At 46.6% G+C, this 20391-nt stretch overlaps 4 protein-coding genes across 4 annotated transcripts; 2 read left to right on the plus strand and 2 right to left on the minus strand.

Moving 5' to 3' along the window:
- The first annotated feature begins 909 nt into the window (after positions 1-909).
- On the plus strand, positions 910-10840 carry LOC3290816 (uncharacterized). Its single transcript, XM_061649207.1, has 8 exons — positions 910-1197; positions 1265-1511; positions 1615-2253; positions 2322-2755; positions 4829-5032; positions 9137-9380; positions 9447-9554; positions 9619-10840. Exons 1-8 carry the CDS (start codon positions 1013-1015, stop codon positions 10591-10593), a joined length of 3036 nt encoding a protein of 1011 aa, XP_061505191.1. The 5' UTR covers positions 910-1012; the 3' UTR covers positions 10594-10840.
- On the minus strand, positions 5728-6652 carry LOC1275021 (malignant T-cell-amplified sequence 1 homolog). The gene is made up of 4 exons (XM_314243.5): positions 6575-6652; positions 6350-6502; positions 5955-6257; positions 5728-5854 (listed from the first exon to the last, which is right to left on the minus strand). Exons 1-4 carry the CDS (start codon positions 6583-6585, stop codon positions 5773-5775), a joined length of 549 nt encoding a protein of 182 aa, XP_314243.5. The 5' UTR covers positions 6586-6652; the 3' UTR covers positions 5728-5772.
- On the minus strand, positions 10591-14592 carry LOC1275022 (DNA repair protein complementing XP-C cells homolog). Its single transcript, XM_314244.6, has 5 exons — positions 14171-14592; positions 12505-13999; positions 11488-12432; positions 11250-11418; positions 10591-11182 (listed from the first exon to the last, which is right to left on the minus strand). The coding sequence occupies exons 1-5, from the start codon at positions 14404-14406 to the stop codon at positions 10890-10892; spliced, it is 3138 nt and encodes a 1045-aa protein (XP_314244.6). The 5' UTR covers positions 14407-14592; the 3' UTR covers positions 10591-10889.
- Positions 14593-15162: 570 nt separating this feature from the next.
- Positions 15163-19360, plus strand: LOC3292573 (WD and tetratricopeptide repeats protein 1). Its single transcript, XM_061652488.1, has 9 exons — positions 15163-15839; positions 15930-16448; positions 16531-16920; positions 17000-17260; positions 17333-17604; positions 17686-17968; positions 18048-18160; positions 18246-18552; positions 18635-19360. Exons 2-8 carry the CDS (start codon positions 16134-16136, stop codon positions 18535-18537), a joined length of 1926 nt encoding a protein of 641 aa, XP_061508472.1. The 5' UTR covers positions 15163-15839; positions 15930-16133; the 3' UTR covers positions 18538-18552; positions 18635-19360.
- Positions 19361-20391: the final 1031 nt, after the last annotated feature.

Genomic DNA, 20391 nt, shown 5'->3' on the forward strand with positions numbered 1-20391 from the left:
GATTTTTTTATTTTCTTGAGATTTATTTATCTTATAAGATTCATTAATCTTGCGAGAATCATCGATTTCCAACTGAGAAGCAGAATCATTGCGTCCTTTGAAAAATTCATTAAATTTCATGAATCTGAATCAGATTTATCTAACACTAATATACACACCTGAGTCATGAACAACCGATGGAGTCATTTGAAAATGATGGCCTGAACCTTCCAATCATTTAAAAAGTAAATCGTACAGAAGCATTTAAATGGTTCCTAGCCTCTTGCATTGGAATATTTTACACCAAAAAGTGTCTTATTTCGCAATTTTAACTGAAAATGAATGTCCAGATGTACATGTTTAATCATGGAAATGTACCGAGCAGGAGATTGTAGTTACTTGAGCTCCCTGGCTACCAATCACCCCTTTTGCACGGATAGCCATATATGTACACTAAACTCTGTTCAGCAAGCTCGCTGATAAGCGGACAAAAAATCACATCCGATAAAAAAGTCACCAAGGGATAGTCAAATTCAAGTGGTCTTTACACACCACCCTATCGTTGTGTAGCATACACACACCAGATGGTGGCGCGTTCTCTGTCTCCCCGTCCTCCGAAGTTCTCCAAACAGGTTCACAGATTCAGTTTATTTTTAGTAAATTCCTTCCGCACTCCGATATCCCTCCATTAATGCTTCCCGAATATTATGAACGTTAGAAGAGGAAAGACAAAAAAATGCACGTTATCTCCCACCAACGGTCAACCGAAATGTACACTAACACGCGGCAAACCTCGATCGGTGATGACATCGGCCCCCCACAAACACTAACCTGCGCCAATGCGTATGAAGAAGAAGAATGAAAAAATCATACAATTTGGCCGCGCAGCAGTCAAACGCGCCGGTCTCGCAAGCGTAAACCTAACATTCGCTCCCCAAACACGGAGCAACGTGGAGGTGTTGTGCGTTCGTCCGTTCTTCCCTTCAAGCACCGTTCGAAAGTGATCACGGGCGGGTGTTTTTAAACGTAAAAGATGTTTGTCACCGTCACACTGCTGGTGACGGCGATCACGTTCGTGTACGTGTATCTGGCATGGTACAGCAACTACTGGACGAAGCGGGGCGTTCCGGGACCGGCGCCGCGGTTACTGTTCGGTAACTTTCCCAGCTTCATCCTGCGCAATCGCCCGTTCGTGGACGACTTTCAGGACATTTACGAGTGAGTATCATTTACGAGTGAGAATGTTGGTTTGGCTCACTAACAAGGCCTATCCTGTCACCCACAGCAAGTACCGCTCGAAGGGCAATGTGATTGGAGTCTTCAATGGGCGCCAACCGGCAGTGCTGGTGATGAAGCCCGAACTCATCAAAGACGTGCTGATAAAGAACTTTAAACAGTTCCAAGATAACGAGTTTGCCGATTCGGTCAGCAAGGACAGCGATCCCATCTTTGGCCGCAATCCCTTCATGCTCAAGGGCGAGGAGTGGAAGGAGAAGCGTGCCGAGGTGACGCCGGCCTTTACCACATCCCGGGTATGTTGTAGAACACCCAAAAGCCCCCGGGGTTTTGCGAATTTTGAATGAGAAGATCATATAACTTTCCAAACTCTCCATCGATCCCCCCCTCCTCGCACAGATGAAGGCCCTGTTTCCGTTCGTGGAGGACGTATCGAACCGGATGAAGCAGTACATCGCGCAGCACACTACCAAGGGACCGATCGAGACGCGTGAACTCTGTGCCAAGTACACGACCGACGTCGTGTCGAGCTGCATCTTTGCGGCCGACGCGCAATCGTTCACCAAGGAGAAGGCCGAAATACGCGAGATGGGCCGGAAGCTGCTCGAGCCGAACTTCCAAATCGTCGTGATGTTTCTGCTGATCGGGTTAATACCGGCGCTCAAGAAGCTGATCAAGATTTCGTTCGTGTCGAAAGAGATCGAACAGTTCTTTACCGATCTGATGGAGAAAGCGGTCGCCTACCGGGAGCAGAACAATGTTAAGCGCGTCGACTATCTCGATCATCTGATGGCACTGCGCGCGAAGAAGCAGCTCAGCTCGCTCGATATGGCCGCGCACGGTGTGACCTTCTTCATCGATGGCTTCGAAACGTCCAGCCTCGCAATGTGCTTTACGCTTTACGAGCTGGCCAGAAATCCGGACTGCCAGGAGACGCTCCGGAGCGAACTGATGGCCGCTCGGAATGAGGACGGCAGCATCGATTACGATGCACTGCTGGAACTGCCCTACCTCGATCAGGTGTTGTACGGTAAGCGATAACTAAGAAGGGAGATTTGGCAAGAGTGTGTTGTGTTGAATATGCCTTTCCTTTGCTTTGTACCGAGGCACTGCGCATTTGGCCACCGGCCGCCTTCTTGTCGAAGGTATGCACCGTGCCCACCGAGCTGGAGGTAACGGACGGCCAGAAGGTGCTGATCGAACGGGGCCTGCCGGTAATGCTGCCCGTGTGGGCCGTCCATCGCGACAAGGAGTACTACGAGGAGCCAGAACGCTTCAACCCGGACCGCTTCTCGCCGGCAACCGGCGGCACCAAGGTGTACCGCGAGAAGGGCTGCTTCCTACCGTTCGGCGACGGACCGCGGCAGTGTCTCGGCATGCGCTTCGCACTGATGCAGGTTAAGCGGGGTCTGTTCGAGGTGATCACCAAGTACGAGGTGTCGGTCAACTCGAAATCGAAACAGCCAATCCAGCTGGATCCGAAAGCGTTCATCGTGTGTCCGCTGGGCGGTATCTGGTTGGATTATAAACCGATTGAGGCGTAAGCCAAGGGCAACCGAGGGGGGTGTGTCGGATTGGATTAGTGACGGAGGTTGTTATTGATGAGTCAGTGGGAGTGTGTGGTTATAAATAGAAGATATCTTAATGCAAGGTACGATTAACAGAAGATATGACATGAGAACCTGGTTTTTACAGATTACATGGGATGACCTTTAAATAGTGTTTCTTTTATTCCTTTTTTGAAAATATAATGTTCTTTACATTTTTATGGGTTTAGAGGTGGAAATTTTAATAACATTTGAATAAACGAGGAAAATTAACATTAAACAACTCTCGAACATTCGTTATTAAATTCAAGATTTTTTAATTATAAGCCCATCTTTCTATCTTGGGAGAAGACGATCCAACGATTAGAATCGATCCAACATCCGGCCTTGTAATAACTGGTGCGTTTACCATGGTGATCATTGAGTGGTTCTTGTATTGGGCGGTTGAAAACAAATTTAAAATAATAACAGTATGCAGACGATATCGTCTATAGGTTAGAAAGACATTTATTGAAGCTGCTTTCTAGACTTCAAATCACACAGTTTAATCGTGTAGCAAAATTACAGAGGACGGAAGGGTAAAGTTTGAGCACTCTGGCAGTTGTATGTTTACTTGGTCGCGTTTTGTTTGCTCGTCAGTGAGGTGAGATGCACTGAACACGATACTGCGAATGAATAGCCAAGGGAGTGTGTCGCATCAATTGAACTCAATTGCCTTTTCGAACGATGAGTTTGCAATTCTCCTACCAACGGCCCAACACACACGGGGTGCCCTGTGGAACTGATTTGTTTCTCGTATGGCATATTATCTCCCTCCGGGAACTTGGGAGGGAAACCTCTCAGAAATCGGTTATCGCATGTTTGTTTTGAATTGTTTGTAACCAGGCTTTTACTGGGATTTTACTGGGCATGCAACTAATATATAAAAACGAATAAGAAAAACGGATATGAGTGTAATATATATGGCACAATTCGTGAGTTTCTGCCTAAAATTGAACCTCTTCCCCCGACTCATCTCACCAAACAACGGAAAGCGTTCATCTGGAGGACACATATGGCATCGATCTGTTTTTGGAGCACATTTACGAACAGCAGCACAACCATACGGCGACCAAGCGATCTTAATGCCACGCTTCCACACCAAAGGAAGCGTGTGATGGTTCCATTCTGGTGCTGACCTTAGCTAGCACAGCTCCGATGGGGTGGGTTGATTTTAAATAGAATCAAACTACGTATGAATATAACCTTGGCTTGCGAGCATAATGCAGGCAGCCGCGGAACGAATCGTGCAGAGTGTTTGCGGGTCAAAAACAAAAACAAAAACAGCTGGAGTGTAATCTATAAATTAAGTAATTTATCACCTTCCAGACGTAACGTGTGTACTATCGCAACTGAGCGCGGTACAATTGTTTTGTTTGTGTGATGTTTTTTGTTGCTTCCCTTTCTTGATGATAATACGTTGAGATTGTTAGACATAACTTACGAATTCGAAGCATAGAATTCGATAAGGTCTTCACATTGGGCTTGCCACCCAATCAGATTGCAAACTCCATTGCTCCATTAGAATAAATATGTACAATTGGCATATGTACTGCATCGTTACGGCATGTTTCGGTGCCATGGCGTCATCTGCTGCGCCTTATTCCAAGAAGCAAATCCCCTCCAATTCGCTGGTGGGACAACTGCATATGCTAAAATTAATATAAACTTACACCGCACATACACTAGCAACAAATCGCGCGCGCGGCATCGGGCAACGGTCGCCGCATTCAAACAATGTTATCGCGTACGCAAGTGTGCGAATCATACACGGGCGCGTGTGCGCTAAACCATACCAAGACTACGATGACCAAATGGTGGCGAATTTTCAATCGAGAGTCGTCGAGAGATTTAAAATCTTTCGCCAACGCAATAACCAACGCACAGTCAGTCCAACCGAACCAGTTCTGATCGGTCGATTGTGTCGATCGGAAGCATTCGATAGTGGGTGCGCGGAGATTCGTGGAACAGAACGAACGTTATAAATTGGTGTGTTTTCTTCCGTTGGCAACACGAAACGCTTGAAGTCAAACCGACCGAACGATGTTGCTCATTCTGTTCGGCACAGTTGTGGCCTTCGTCGCATTAGTGTATATATTTCTTACGTGGGAGTTTGGATTCTGGGAGAAGTATGGCGTCAAGGGACCGAAACCGAAAATACTGCTCGGCAACATACCGTACTTGCTGACCAAAAAGCGGCACACTGTCTACAATTATGATCAACTTTACAAGTGAGTTATAATTACTGTAGTCGCTTTGTAATTATTTTTATAATTTGAATATTTGCGTTATTACTAATCAGTGGTGATTTCAATGATGAATTTATGGCAGTTGATTTAAGAACAGTGTTTCCTAAAACTGGACACTCATTAATTAATTAATTTTACATGATTCAATAACGGACTTAAGTGAACCTGTATAAATATCAAAAACACATGTGCATATAAATTACCAAGCTATCGTGTCAAAATAATGGTACTGTGAACTTGCATAAGGAAGAAAATTTAACTATTTGCGTCAAAAACGATTAGTTTAAGTTCAAATTCTCGTTAGATGTTTCTAATAGGAATTCTAATAGGAATGAAATACAATAGGATTGCACTGAAGCAATTCAAAGTATTGCTTTCATCCTCTTTAGCGCAACGGCCAGGGCAACAGTTTTTGCTACGTGGGCAGAATCCGAATGGGAATCAATTCAGTGTGGCCTGGTCCATTCGTTAGACTGCCGCATATTCTAAACGTAGCTCATATTTGAGTAGAAAAATATATAAAGAACACCTCATACAGTAAAATATTTGACGAACGGGTAGAAACATGTTTAAATAATGATTTTTTGGTATGTTTCTATTCTTATTTCATGCCATCAATCGCGATCGTTTTGGTCTGTTCTTTCAATTGACATTAATTGCAAATAACTCACCAGCCGTTTCGTGTAAAACACAGCAATCGAAAAGCCCTTTTAGGACGTGTTTTATTTAATCGGTTTCATCTGCCACAATCCGTCGTTGAGATAGTGGCAATTTTCCACACCAACGCCCTTATTTACTTTGGCACTGAAAACAAAACAGAGAGAAAAAGCAAAACGTATAAACATACGACTCGATTTCCCTACAGCGCAATGATATTTATAACAGTAATAAAACCAATACTCACATATCATCGGTCGACATGGCGGTCAATCCGATGGCCAGCGCGTGCTGCTTGCCTTCGGCCATTATCGCCACAACCGTTCCCTTCTCCACCTTGGTCATGCACGCACCCGGTGACGTCAGCCCGGGGCACATAATGTTGGCTCCGCTTAGTACGAACCGGATCGCACCCTTGTCCACCTGCTCCATCGGCAGGAAGAATGGAAACCGATGGAACAGCTTCAACGTCGGCATCCATGGTCCGTCTCTGTGACGGAAGAAAACCTGCTCGCCTGCGCCATTGATTAGCAGCTCAATATGGTCGTGACTGAAACGGGCCGAGGAGTGAGGCAGAGCAGTATTAGCAGTTAATTTTTGATGGTAAAGGTCATATTGATCAGCATATGCAGATGCACTCACCACTTAACTATCCGGAAAGCATCTTTCTTCGGTAAAACTAGATCGATGTGATTTTCGATGGTGGGAAACTGCTCAATCAGCTTGGCCCGGATGCCTTTCTGCACCGAGGACTTCAGTTGCTGAACCCCCGAGACGCTTTCTTTTTCGTCAAACCTGTTGTAATATTATAATTTTGAATGTTATTCACTTTGCTTTACAACAGACGCTGCAATTTATTTTACTTACTTCTTGAACATCGTGCGGCAGAGATACGGCTGAGTCTTGTTTTGGACGAATTCGGCAAATTGACAATTGTACAGTCGGCAGTGTGACCAGATAATATTGGCGGTTTTCGGTAGGCGCATCAAAATTTTATCGGTAGTTTTCGGTAGGTTAAAACTCGAAACATAACTCGAAAGAAAGAAGTGAAAGTGAAAGAAATGTTAAGCGTGATGGGGGGGGGGGGGGGGGGGGGGCACGAATGCGCAAAATTAAAGTTCCATTTCAAAAGAATATGCATCCTTTACTTAGGATATGGATTAGATTTGGTTCAGCGGTTACACAAATGAAGGTCTTTCTGAAGTGTTGATCTGAAAATGGTACTAGGAATTCTAAACCAAAGAATAACTAAGATGCTCATTCTTTTTTCTCAGTGGTGGCAAGTTATTTTTCTTGTGGCTTCACGCGACCGCTTAGGGCCACTGCAGTGCTCCATTGGATACGATTTTATCGTACATGCTGTAATTTGTTTTCGCTGGATTATTTAGATTGATTTGATTGTTTGGCTGAGTTTCATCGTTCAATGATTACAAAAAATTGAGATTTTTTCCTTCAAACCCAAATACATATACATCGGTGTTTCTGGTCACTTTGCCCACAGGGCAAGGCGAGCTTTTGGCGGCCACCGCCGCAAAACCGTCGCAAAACGTCAAAACCGGCGTCGCCAGCGAGCGAAACTCGCAACGATTTCGAGTGACCAGATTATGTGACCAGTGTGACCAGATTATATTGGCAGATTTCGGCAGAAGCACTGTTAAGAACGCAACCATTTAACCGTCTTGTGTACGACCAAAAAACATTACGTAATCGTACAACCGCCTACCCGGGTAGGCCATACAATTTGTATGGAAGAATGATTTTTTTTGTGATCAAAAGAGTATGGCTGGTATTATTTAATCCGATCGTAGCGGGAACGTACGGCGCTCACATGAAATTCTAGGGATGGCAACACATTTCTTTGGCCCGGTCCTACAACGCCGCGGTGAATACAGGGTTTTTCAATTGAGTTTAGACTAGCAGCATACTTTTTTTGAATAGTCGCAATAGATTCTTGACTAGCATCCTCTATTTTTGATTACGAGCAATGGATTACCCAAGCGCCACAGATTAAGCTTAAACGACTGGAAAATTGAATATCCATATAAAAAAAATAAAAGCTCCACAGCTTCATTGGTTTGATCAATAGATGGCGTATTACAACTCATCATTATATTGCTATCCTTTTCTTGCAATGTGTTTCGACAAGTTTTATCTTATCATGACCTACATAGCCTTCTAACTTTCTGAGCAAAAATCTATGTGAATGGTCGTGTGGTCAGATACGTGGGTATCAACACCAACGACCATTGCTCAAATCTCACATGCTTCAGTGCTGGTGGTTTCCGTTGGAGTTTAGTATTTAAACAATCGTATCGCCGTTCTAGTTCTAGCGATGCATAACTTCAATGCGAAACCATACAACAGTACAGAGGAAATGAGAAAGCTCTCCTCCAAGCGATGAAGCTCTCAACTGGTTGGGGTATCCCACCAACATATAGCGCCACCAGCTTTTTTTGCTATTTTTAGAATGCATGAGTCGTTTGCCGTCTGCTAAACGAAGTCTTTCTATATTCCGTTTAGGTAGAGAGCTTGAGTCGTTTAGAAGCCGTTTAGTGGTCTTTTAGTGGATTTGTGGCATTTGGGAAGTCACTGAAAACCAAGCCCACTTCACTAGTGGGTACAGGTAGGCCTTGACCAGCAGCGACTGTTGTGCCAAATGATGAAGAAGAATGAGCAAGAGAGCGCATTCTCCCTGTGGTAGCGCTCCATCCGCCATTCATTAAATATCAGCCCAAAACAACGGACTTCGGATCCGATCTTGGGCCGGACCCCCACCGTGTGTTTCTACCTTCCCCTCGCCTGAAAATTTCATTCTCTTTGTCTGTCGGGTAAGCTTTAACCGCCGACAGCGAGATTCAAATTCAAATTTAAATGACTTTCTTTGACGAGAAATTTTCGGAATCCACGCAACTGACATTTTCTACTTATTATGAACATTAAATTTTAACGGATAAAAAGTGCCAAGCAAACAAACGTGCATCAGCGCGTTAAGTAACAAATGTGGTTAACAATCCTTGAAATAGCATCCCAAGCGCCACAGATTAAGCTTAAACGACTAAAAATCAAATATCTGTGATTTTCGGTAGGATAAATGGAAAATCGGTAGTTTTAGGGCGGCCATCTGTGAATCGGTAGGCATATAAAAAATCGGTAGGTATATAAAAAAAATCGGTATTTCTGGTCACTCTGACAGTCGGCGCTGTTGACGTGTCCAGTGTTGCCAATTCGAACGGTTTCTATCAAAATTTGAATCTGTCTTCTGTGACCGTTGCGTATTTGGATTTCATCGTAAGTTTGATGAGCCCAAACTCATGATCTTCGGATGTATAGTGGAAATGAGTCTTTTCCGGTCTTAAAATTGTCCCTATTCCAGTAGCAGAACCGCTCCCTAGTGTCCCTAAATTTTATCAAATGTTTCCATTTTTACAGTGACTTCAAAAATGAACCAGCCGTCGGATTCTTCAGTATACGGTCGCCTCAGCTAATGGTACGTGATCCGGAGCTGATCAAAGAGGTGCTGAGCAAAGGCTTCCAAAACTTTGCCGAAAATGATTTTTCGGACACTGTTGACGAAAAGTCCGATCCGCTGCTGGCCCGCAATCCGTTCAGCTTGAGTGGGGAAAAATGGAAAACTCGCCGGGCGGAGATTACCCCTGGCTTCACCAACAACCGGGTTCGTTGTTTTACTTTAACCCTATTAAATGCCTCGGTTTGAAATGTTTTATTTCTTTGAAACTAGATTAAAGCGATGGCACATTTGATGGACGAAGTTTGCGAACATATGACCGATTATTTGCGAACCCAGGCCAAATCCAGTGACGGCGTAGCAACGTTGGATGCAAAGGAGGTAAAGTTTGAAGAATGCCATCCGCGAGTTCTTCCTGATGTTCACGCCAATTTATTTCCGTTAGGTCATGGCAAAGTACACCACCGATGTGGTGGCTAGCTGCATCTTCGCCATCGATGCCCAGTCGTTCGTGAAAGAAAATCCGGAAATTCGTCTGATGGGCAAGCGTATCATGAACTTTAACTTTGTCGTGCAGCTTGCCCTGCTGGTAACGACCTTCTTCCCGTCGGTGAAGAAATTCTACAGGTTTACCTTCATCCCGAAGGATACGGAGCAGTTCTTCATTCGCATCATGCAGGACGCGATACGCTATCGGAAGGAGAATAAAATCAACCGGACCGATTTTCTGGACCATCTGCTGCAGCTGCAGGATCGCAAGCAGATTACGGACATCGACATCGCCGGGCATGGTGTGTCGTTCTTTGCCGATGGGTTTGAAACATCCAGCATCGTGCTAACCTACTGCCTGTACGATCTGGCCAAATATACGGCCATCCAGCAGGAGCTGCGCGATGAAATTGCAAAGGCAAAGCAGGTGGGCGGTGGAACCATGTCGTACGAGCAGCTGGGTGAAATGGCCCTGCTGGAACAGATTATTTGCGAATCTATGCGCATCCATCCGCTGATAGCCGTCATGGCCAAGCGGTGCACCGCCGATACGACGCTCGTCGGGCCGAAGGATCGTAAAATATTCGTCAAAAAGGGTACAACCGTTGTGCTGCCGTACTATTCGATCTGCTTCGATGCGGAACACTTTGCCGATCCGTATAAGTACGACCCGAAACGGTTCGCGGCCGAAAACGGAGGCAGCAAGGCGTACCGCGAGCGTGGCGTTTACTTCCCGTTCGGCGATGGTCCGCGCATGTGTCTGGGGATGCGTTTTGCTGTGACGCAGGTGAGACGGGCGATAGTAGAGGTAGTGGAACGTTTCTCAATCTCTGTCAGCAGCAAAACGATTGAACCGTTCGAAATGGATCCGGACCAGTTTATGTTGATGCCCAAGGGCAGCATTTGGTTGGACTTTAAACCAATTGCATAATACTGAGCACGCATTTTTATTCACGTTGACAAGGTGCAATGTATGTAACTCGGAGTAACAATATAATAAGGTAAAAGTTTTGAAAACGAAAGCCTAATTCATAACATTTCGTGATACACGAAAACAGAGAGCTTCACAGAGATGCAAGGATCGACCTTTATAGAAAAAAACGCTGAACCGTAATAAAGCAACACACAAAACGTGAACAAATTAACAGCAAAACAATAAAAGAGTAAACATACCTAAACATCGTTCAATTTGTGTGAAATTAATCAGAGCAAACGTGTGCCCCAGTTCTACTGGACGAGATTATCAAAGTTGTACTTGTGCTGGAGCTTTCGGCGGATCAGCAAACCCTTGATTAGCTTCTTCCAATTACCATACACGCGTTTTTCATACTTTTCCCTCGCTCGCTGCTCTTCGGCCTGCTGCTCCTCATGCCAGGCGTCAACAACTACATCCTTAAATTCTTCACAGACGACGAACCCATCGTACACCGGGTGACTACTGCCGCCGTGAAAATCGAACCCAGTGACGGCCTGAGCACAGTCGATGCGAAGTTTTTTACATATTCGGTTCAGTCCCGGCACTGAAATGTGGTTTAAGGTTCAAAATTACTTTAAATGTTAAAGGCGTTGTGTGTTTCGTCCACTTACGTTGCAGATGGACCGTCTTCTTGGGCAGCATGCAGGGCTTGAATAGCTCCACATTGCCGTACGCATTCCGCGGCACGATTCCATCTTCCGCCGTAGGCGGATCGTACTCATCTGTCTGCCAGTAGCCAAAGAGTTCAAGCGGTTGCGATGGTAACATTTGTCCGGATGACTAGAATTAAAAAAAAGTATATGGTTTAAATGTTTAATTGTTCTAAAATCCATATCCAACACAACTCACCCTGTCGTATTTGGGCCGGCCGGAAACAATCTTGTACGGTGTTTCGAACATTTTCACCGTACGCGCCTGCTTCAGCCACACTTCGCGCGCATGCAACGTGTGTACGCATTCGCGGGCGTACACCGGCTCCTTGCCCGAGGTAAACCCAAGCGTTGGCGCATCCGGCGGGTAGATCGCTTCAAACTTGAGCAAATGGCGCTTCAGCGCAAAGTAAGGATGGTTTTTGTACTCCGCCACCGTGCGTGGCAGTGGACGCTCCTCCAGTATACGGTTCAGTTCCCGATCCTCGGCAGCGTCCCGTGCAGCGCACTGTTTACCGCCCCTGAACGGACCCAGCACGTTGTCCATCCACTGCTGCATGATGCGATGTTTAATCGTTACGGTAAGATAGTCCGCACAGTAGCGCGCAGAGATGTCCTTTATCGAGCCGTCGTTGTTCCAGGCGAGCACGTACAGCATAGGGGTGGATGCTTGCTGGACGATTTCATTGACACACTCCATCAGGCCGCGCGTAACGTCCAACGGAATCCAGCGTTGCTCCTCCTCGGCAAAGGCTTCAATCCACAGATTTAGTTTGTTGCACGAGCTCGTTTTGTTGTTGCTTTCGTCGTCGTCCGTCGATAGCACTGGGTTTTTGAGCAGTTTTCTCGTTTTCGGATTGAACCGTTCAATTTTGACGATCTTTTTGACGGGCGAAGGTGTACTGGTGGTGGATTTGGTAGTGGGTTTGGTAGTGGATATGGTAGTGGATTTGGTAGTTGGTTTGCTGGTTGATTTTTCTGGCAGTTTGTCATTCTTGTCTTTCTTCGCTTCATAATCTCTTCGTATCATTTTGGAGGATTCGCCGTTTTTATCTTGGGAGCTGGTGGTGGGTGCCTTTACCTGTTCGGACTTACTTTTTACATTTTTAGCCTCTTTAGATGGTTTACTATTTTTTTCTACAGACTAAAAGGGGAAAGAAAACAAAATAAATGTATTAAATAGGTTAAACTACCTAAACCCGCTTTGGTGTTTTACCTTTGTCGTTTCGTCCTTTTCTGTAGTCTTTGCTTCATTCATTCGTTGTTTTCGTGTTTTTCGCGGTGAAATACTGACCGGTTTAGTTGCTTCCTTCGACACCTTCGTGTTACCATCCGGCGGCACAGCTGACGTTCGCTTCTGCTTGGAACGGTTACTTCGGCTGCTTTCCGTATCATCTGCTCCATCTAGCTGCGGAATTTCGACAGGGGAAGATTTTCGTTTCCTGCTTGCTTTAGCTTTTTTCTTCTTTTCCTCGCCATAATCATGATCGCTCTCGACGTTTTTCTTCGTGTCATTGGCCACTTTCATTTTCTCCTTTGCCGGTACCACTTTCAGCAGATCGGAGTTGGACAGCACCTTCGGCACCACCTGTAACGATGTCACCATCCGACACTGCACGCCGATAGAGCGTAGCAGTATGATGAACATCAAAATGTAATCCCGCTTACAGTTGGCCATCTGTGAGAGCAGCTGAAGGCGAAGCGATTTTTCCAACGTTAGCCTTTTCCAGCTGTTCACAAACATTCGCCTGTCCTTCAGATCAACGATTTCGCGATAGTACTGCATGATCTGCTGAAAGTACTGCACATTGGTGCGACCGTTGGGATAGCACCGTTCCGATGGTATGAGCGCATTGCCGATTGCCAGCAAGGTGGGCGAATTCAACACGCCGTTGGTAAAGTTCCCATGCGCAATGCCCATTATGATGGTCACCTTGTGCAATACCAGCTGAGCGTCCCGTTTCTCGCGATTGATCATCCGGTTGATGTACGCCTCCACGTCGATTTCGGTACACTTTTTCTTCTTCTGCTTTGCCAGCTCCGGTTTGAGGGTGATTTGAACCGTTTCTGCACGGGACGTACTAGCCGGCTCGGCACCCTCTTCAACTTCCTCCCAGTCGGAGTCGGATTCTGCCTGCTTCTTTGCTGCCTTACGCGACTTGGATGTGGTTCCTTTGGCGGAATGGACAGGTTTTTCGGCCACCGTCGAACTCTTTTCACCCATCGCAAGCAGGCTCGAAATGTCGATCGCATTGCCGGCAGTGAGTTGCTGTTGCTTTTTCGTAGCGCTTTCGAGATGGTTCTTGGCCGTTTCGAGCGTTTTAGTAAAGTCCTGGAAATTTACGTACGCCTGCGACGCTTCGTTAATTTTCGCTATCAACTTTCGCCCCTTACGGTCTTCGGGAGTGCTATTGTCGTGCTGTACCACAGCATCGTCTTCCTCTTCTGAACTATCGGAGAGTTTTCCCATCCCAGCGTTACAATCGAACACTGGGGCGGCATCTTGTGCGGCTACCTTTCCGCCAGCGAGTGAGCTCGATGAGATAGCAGCAAAAAACTTTGAATTTAGATCCAGTTTAGTGGGATCAACAAGATGTTCGTCGCCAGAGTCGGATTCGGAATCTTGATATGAGCTTTGCTTTACTGATGCTCTTCCAATGGTTCCAGTTGCCTTTCCGGTGCGGTTAGTTGGCGGTTTGCCTTTCGTGTTGCTAGTAAGAAAAGGAAAAAAAAAGAATGAGATAGAGCACGACCTAACGCGTTGGGGTTTTGTGAACCCTTTTTGAAGCAGGTAACAAATTCCAATCCCCAACCGTTTTGAACAGCCGATTCAAGGTCACGAATGAAGTAGCGTGCACGTGTTTGCAGCGGAGGACGCGTACCTTTTGTGGAATCGTTGGTTGTTTTTGGCCATTTGTTTGCCTTTGCCAACTGTTTTGGAGGTTATCTCATCATCTTCGGAGTGGCCATCCGATTCGTCGGAAACAGCTTCACTATCTGAAGAATCGTTCCGCTTTCGTTTGTTCTTGCCATCCGATTTCCCGGGCAACCATTCGTCTTCGGACGCTGAAAAATCGCCCCCTTCTTCCTCACTCTCCGACATGAATGTATCGCTCATTTTTCTTTAGAATTAAGCAAGAACACGCACCAAACACTAACCAACTCCGAAACGGAGTTTTAAGCACTAGTTTAATTGATTTCTACCACGAAACTAGTTGCGAAATACACACCACCTGTACCGCGAAACGAAAATGCGCGTGCAGATGTAAACAAGATTCGCTGTCAATAAAGAGGGAAAGAGAAAGAGAGCAAGAGAAAACAAGAGGGAGAGAAAGATCAACAACAACAAGGTGTTTGAAGGTCCGGTATCCCTTTCTTTCGTCAAAATGACAGTTTAGCACAATCAGTACAAACTGGTTCAAGTGTAAAATAGCCATAATTATCAGGCAAATTCGCAATTCATAGCTGTACTGAGTGATGAAAGGTGAACAAACCCATGGTAATGTAAACCTCGAATTTTACTAATTTGAACTAAACGTTGAACTTATAAAAGGCACAAAATCGGAAGGCAGAAGAATTAACAGAAGGCTGAAGGTGTTGTCAGTACAACGATCCGTAAACGAATAATCTTTATTTTTGACATTCGGATTATCGCACAGTTGTCGCGGTGATGGTCATATTCCGATCCGGCACTATGGTCTAATTAGGGGTCAAATCTCCAGGGTACTACAGTAAGTTGAATTGACCGAAGAATGATATGTAGAAATGAGCTTAACTCGACAAAATAATAAAAAATATGCGATATTTTTTGTCGTAAAATTATTATTTTAATTAAGCCGTGTAGACGCGGCTTCAGGTTGCTCTGCGCTGGGCGAGATGTTTTGATTTGTCAATGCAATTTATTCATTTGTTGTCATCGGTGCATTGCGACGTCTTCGTGGATTGTGAGTGATAAAAGGTAAAGAAAAAGATACGTTCGTAGCGAAATTGGCTCATTGCAATTAGAGCGAACAAGTATCGCTAAACAGCTCCAGGCTGGAAATGTGTCCACTCTACGCAGGGACAGGAATACACGTTGGAGCAGCAACGGCTCCACTATTTCCCACAGTATAGGAGTCGGTGTTTCGTGGAAAAAAAAGAAAAGAAAAGAGAAGACCTTTCAGCGTACACGATAACGCTAGAGAAAAGGTAAAATTTACCCTATTGCAAGCTGCAGAATATCGAAACCGACTGGGCTCTTTGTATTCTTGAGCACCGTTTTCACGGTTGAATATTTACCCCCTGGAGCAAAGTGAATCAATCGCACTGCCAGCATGAACGTTCTGGAAAGCTGCACACACTAAACGGGTGCACACATTCCAAACGGGGCGCCGTGATCGTGAGACGCGGGGACAAGTGCGAACAAATACCGTCTTGTTTGTGTCCAGGCGATAGCGGTAGCAGGAGGCAGTGGAGGTGCGAAAGAGATAACGACCGACTCGGTGGGCCGTGGGCGAGGCGGAGCAGAGAGAGGTGTAGCAGAAGCTGTTGTTGGAAGTGTCCCCGCGGCAGGTAGGAAGAGGGTGTGGGATGTGATAGAAAATCCATCTACTGTCACGGTGTGACGTATCGACGTGTTTAACGTCCTGTTTTTGTTTGCAGCGTTCCAGCCTGCCATAGGAAAACGTTTGCTTCTGGTACACAGGCAGTCAGTCTGTCTACCCACTATATACACCAAGTCATCAAATTCCACCACCATCAATCGACATCCGTTCCGGGGTTTAGAATTGCTTCCGGAGGGGTACCGTTTGTTTTCGTTACCGAAAGCTCTGCTCGCAATCGAGCAGCAGCTGCATCCGGTGAGCAATGAACATGAAACCGAAGCAGCCGTACGGCAACACGACAAATGTCACCAAAATCTTGACTAGCCGCCCGTACTGGGATATGGAGCATGTGCTGCGGAACCGGCTCCGAACGGCACCGCAGTTCGTGGACAACATCGAGCTGGAAGCGGAACTGCGCGGTCACAACGGATGTGTGAACTGTCTGCAGTGGAGCGACAACGGGCACATACTCGCTTCCGCCTCGGACGATTTCCATGTGATGCTGTGGGATCCGTTCCGCCACAAGCTGCTGCACGATCTGATGACACCGCACGAGGGGAACATTTTTTCCGTCAAGGTACGGTTGTGGAAAAACACCCCTATAAAACGACCTCAATTTAACTTGATTCTTTTTTCCTCCACTACAACACCGTCTACAGTTCTTGCCGAAGCGGGGCAACTCCCTGCTGGTGACCGGTGCCGGCGACAGTAAGACGTTCGTGTTCGACATCAACCGACAGAACGACAACCCGATCCGGCAGTGCAGTTGCCATCTGCAGCGCGTCAAGCGGTTGGCCACCTCGCCCCGGAATGCGCACATGTTCTGGTCGGCGGCCGAGGACGGGCTAGTACTGCAGCACGATCTGCGCCAACCGCACGCCTGCCACGGACAGGACGCGAACGTGCTGATCGACCTGCGCAGCTACATGAGCACCGTGCCGGAAGTGAAGTGTATCGCAATCAACCCGCAGCGCCCGGAGCAGCTAGCCATCGGGGCCAACGACATCTACGCTCGGCTGTACGATCGTCGCATGATTTCTCCTGGAAATGTAGGCACTTTCGACGCGATTCGGACGAGCGAAAACAGAAATAATATTTTGTTTTGTTGGGGGGTCTTGTATGTTGCAGCCTAACAGAAGAACGGAAGTGATGGGCGACACCGTCTCCGTCACCAATCTGATCGACAACATCCCCAAGGACGGTTGCGTGCAGTACTTCTGCCCGGGACATTTGGGCAGCAAGTACCAGGCCGCGTCGCAGCTGGGAGAAATGTATCAGTACAAAGCAGTCACCTACCTCACGTTTAGCCCGGATGGCACGGAACTGCTGGCCAACATGGGTACGGAACACATCTATCTGTACGACATCACCCGTTCGCGCAATCCACTGGTTAGTAGTAGCGGACGAGGATGGGATGGCTTTTTAACAACTAACAAACGAACGGGTTTTACTACTTTGCAGTTCCTAGAACTACCCAAGCTTCCCGGTGCGGCCGAAGGCAGCAAGAGTGGTGCCAATTGCTCCGGCGCGGATGCAAGTGTGGGGGCCGAAAAAACGAAACACAAATTCTCCCCAGATGTGGAGCAGCTGAAAAAGGAAGGCAACGCTAGCCTGGAGAAGGAACAGTTTCTGCAGGCGATCAACAAGTACACGCAAGCGATACAGAAAGTCAATGGCAAGGATTGTGCCATACTGTACCTAAATCGGGCCACGGCCCTGATGAAACGCAACTGGTAAATGGCTGGCAAGGATATGATTTTGCATGCAATCGGGTTAATCGTTTTTGGCGTTTGATTTTTTGCACAATTTTCCAGGTACGGGGATGTGTACGCGGCGGTACGCGATTGTCACACTGCGTTGCGGCTCGATCCACATTACGTGAAGGCCCATTTCCGGCTCGCCAGGGCGCTGCTCAAGCTGGACAAACTGAAAGAGGCACAGATATGCCTGGAGGAGCTGGTGCGACGGTTTCCCTCGTACGCAAAGAACCCGGGCGTACTGATGCTGGAGAAGGACATAGGGCTTGAGATGGACAAGGCACGCCACCGTTCGCCCTGCAGCCGTATGCAGACTGAAACGTACGAGCAAAAGGAAAATGTGGGTAACATGCTTTGTGCCGTGCTTCTCATAACGCTACTCCCGCGTCGGTATTGACTTAATAATCCTTTTCTTGTAGTACTGGCGCACGATGTCGATTGACTACGAGCAGCGATACATTGGACACTGCAACACGAAGACGGACATCAAGGAGGCGAACTATTTGGGCGATTCAAATTACATCGTAGCCGGGTATGTGTGCTGTCACGTTCGACGCTTCTGACATGCAACAATCAGGCATGAAGCATGTTTTGATTGGACTGGTTTTTTTTTCTAGCTCCGACGATGGCAATTTCTTTATCTGGGATCGGCACAGTGGCATCATTCACTCGGTCTTTCAGGCCGACGAGCTTATCGTGAACTGCGTCCAGCCGCACCCGTACATCTGCATGCTGGCCACGAGCGGTATCGATCACGAGGTGCGCCTCTGGTCACCGCAGTCACCGGAAAAGCCCGCGGTGCGTCGTACGACCGTGGTCGACAGTATCGTGCACGACAATCAGACTCACATGCAGATCGATCCGTTCGACTCGATCGCACCGGATCAGGCGATCTGTCGGGCTAGTTAGCTTTTAGTGCAGCTGGTAGGTTGAGTTATGCCGCTTGTGGTGGTATTATCTGAAGTGGGCCGCTATTAATTATACCCAACGATGCATCCCATTACAGATTGGCAGTATCATTCATGTGATTAAAGCTAGCATTAATAAATTATTAGCAAGGGCTCGCCTGCAGTAACTAGACCGGGACCGGCTGCGGTGGCTGCGTGTACTCGAAGGGAAAACAGGATAAAGGAAGCAAACCTTGCCGGACACATGATTAGCCGCGACTGTACGTAGATGGCATCCGGCAACAGCGTGGTGCATTGTTGCAAATGGTAAGCCGTCGAAAAACAGCGTCCCTTTGAGCCATTTCATACGATGGAGATGGTTTAAGCATACCGCCGAACAGGAAGCAACGGTAGTTTAACGCACGACCTCTAGACAAGTTGAGCCTCGCACGGTAAAACGATGACCTGCCACAAGCAGACAAGTGTATGAGCGCTCTCTTCAGCATCTTCCATCCACTGGGGTACTCGGGCAATTACCCTACCTTTCGTTACTGAATTTTGCAAATTGTCTAGTTTAGTGTTCTGTGCATAATCAAAACATTCGGAATCAAATATTTAGAGTCAATTTTGGTTGAATTTTGAAGCCATTCGATTACCTTTCAGTTCATCTGTAAACTCCCAAAATCGATACAGTGCGGCATTCGGCACTACAAACCGCTGTTTCATCTTACTTTGGGATAGCATTTCATCGAAAGTTGTACCATAATTATTCAATTTTCATATAATGATCACGTCCCTTGGATTCGGTGGCTATTGAATCGAAAAAAAAAATCATAATTAACATACTATCATGACTGCGATCGATGAATACAACGCGAATAAAAGCGAGTTTCACATCCGAACATACGGAAGCGTTGGTGAACTATGTTACCAAAAAAAAAAAAAAAAAAAAACTACGGGCTCTGCTTTCTGTTGCTTTGAGGCTAGACGTTACGCTTCAGCTACGTTCGGAAGGGATGACAATGTTACGAAACGGAAAAGATAGCACAGCGGCAGAGGTAGAGAGCAAAACAGGCTGTTCTTGTAACTAAACCACAAACATCCGGTGCTGCGGGGTTGCATCGATAGGCCTGTGCATGCTTCCTGTGACACGGTGCGACCACACAAGCCGCAATGAAACAGATTAGGCATTGCTTGGCAAAGGCATGGAATTCAAAGGAAGTCGTAAATATTGGTGCATCATTTTCGTTGCCGTTCTGCAGTTCAACTGATCCATCGTTCCACCGTGGTGTAGTTCTTGGCTTGGAAGCTAGAATCTACTAGCATGCCAGGTTTAAAGACTGGCTGGCTTTTTTTCACCTCTGTTAAATACACTCACCCGTCTGCGACAAAGTAGAATGGAGTAAAAGCAAAGACAGCACCTTGAGAAGTGCAGCGATTCTGCCATCCCGCAACCCAAGACGTTTTGTATGATCTTGTTTCCAAACTGTTCCTGTTTTTCTTTCGCTCCGCCAGTGTTTCCTACACAGCGAATAGACAGTTTGCCTCGTACACACAGTCTTAACGCTACATTTATCTTCTTTTTTCTTCGATTTCCTTACCTCTCCGTCTGCCAACCCTTTCCAGTGTAACAAATATAATAGATTTTAATCACCATCGAATTAATCATTCGTCAGAAAGATTAACGGCGAATAATGGAATATAAACTGCAACGTTTCCGCTTCGGCCAATCGTGTTCTCGGCCATCTTCTGCTGCCCATGATCAAACTCCCATGCGTCTTTCGGACCCGTCAGCTCGTCGGCCGAACATGCGGGGTCCATGTTTCTTCCTCGTCGCTCTTCCTCCGCACCGCGGAAAGCACTCGATACCATTGCC

Source organism: Anopheles gambiae, chromosome 2 (assembly GCF_943734735.2).
Source record: "Anopheles gambiae chromosome 2, idAnoGambNW_F1_1, whole genome shotgun sequence".
Lineage (NCBI taxonomy): Eukaryota > Metazoa > Arthropoda > Insecta > Diptera > Culicidae > Anopheles > Anopheles gambiae.

Excerpts from the sequence above, each read along its gene's own strand:
- LOC1275022 (XM_314244.6), bottom strand. The coding sequence starts at position 14,406 with ATGAGCGATACATTCATGTCGGAGAGTGAGGAAGAAGGGGGCGATTTT. Across the intron at positions 12,433-12,504 it reads AAAAGGACGAAACGACAAAG|TCTGTAGAAAAAAATAGTAA; the intron begins GTAAAACACCAA and ends TTCCCCTTTTAG. Across the intron at positions 11,183-11,249 it reads GAAGACGGTCCATCTGCAAC|TGCCGGGACTGAACCGAATA; the intron begins GTAAGTGGACGA and ends ACCACATTTCAG.
- LOC3290816 (XM_061649207.1), top strand. The coding sequence starts at position 1,013 with ATGTTTGTCACCGTCACACTGCTGGTGACGGCGATCACGTTCGTGTAC. Across the intron at positions 5,033-9,136 it reads AATTATGATCAACTTTACAA|TGACTTCAAAAATGAACCAG; the intron begins GTGAGTTATAAT and ends CCATTTTTACAG. Across the intron at positions 9,555-9,618 it reads CAACGTTGGATGCAAAGGAG|GTCATGGCAAAGTACACCAC; the intron begins GTAAAGTTTGAA and ends TATTTCCGTTAG.
- LOC3292573 (XM_061652488.1), top strand. The coding sequence starts at position 16,134 with ATGAACATGAAACCGAAGCAGCCGTACGGCAACACGACAAATGTCACC. Across the intron at positions 16,921-16,999 it reads GCATGATTTCTCCTGGAAAT|CCTAACAGAAGAACGGAAGT; the intron begins GTAGGCACTTTC and ends TGTATGTTGCAG. Across the intron at positions 17,261-17,332 it reads CCCGTTCGCGCAATCCACTG|TTCCTAGAACTACCCAAGCT; the intron begins GTTAGTAGTAGC and ends ACTACTTTGCAG.
- LOC1275021 (XM_314243.5), bottom strand. Across the intron at positions 6,258-6,349 it reads GCTTTCCGGATAGTTAAGTG|TCACGACCATATTGAGCTGC; the intron begins GTGAGTGCATCT and ends GGCCCGTTTCAG. Across the intron at positions 5,855-5,954 it reads GCCATGTCGACCGATGATAT|TGCCAAAGTAAATAAGGGCG; the intron begins GTGAGTATTGGT and ends TTTTGTTTTCAG.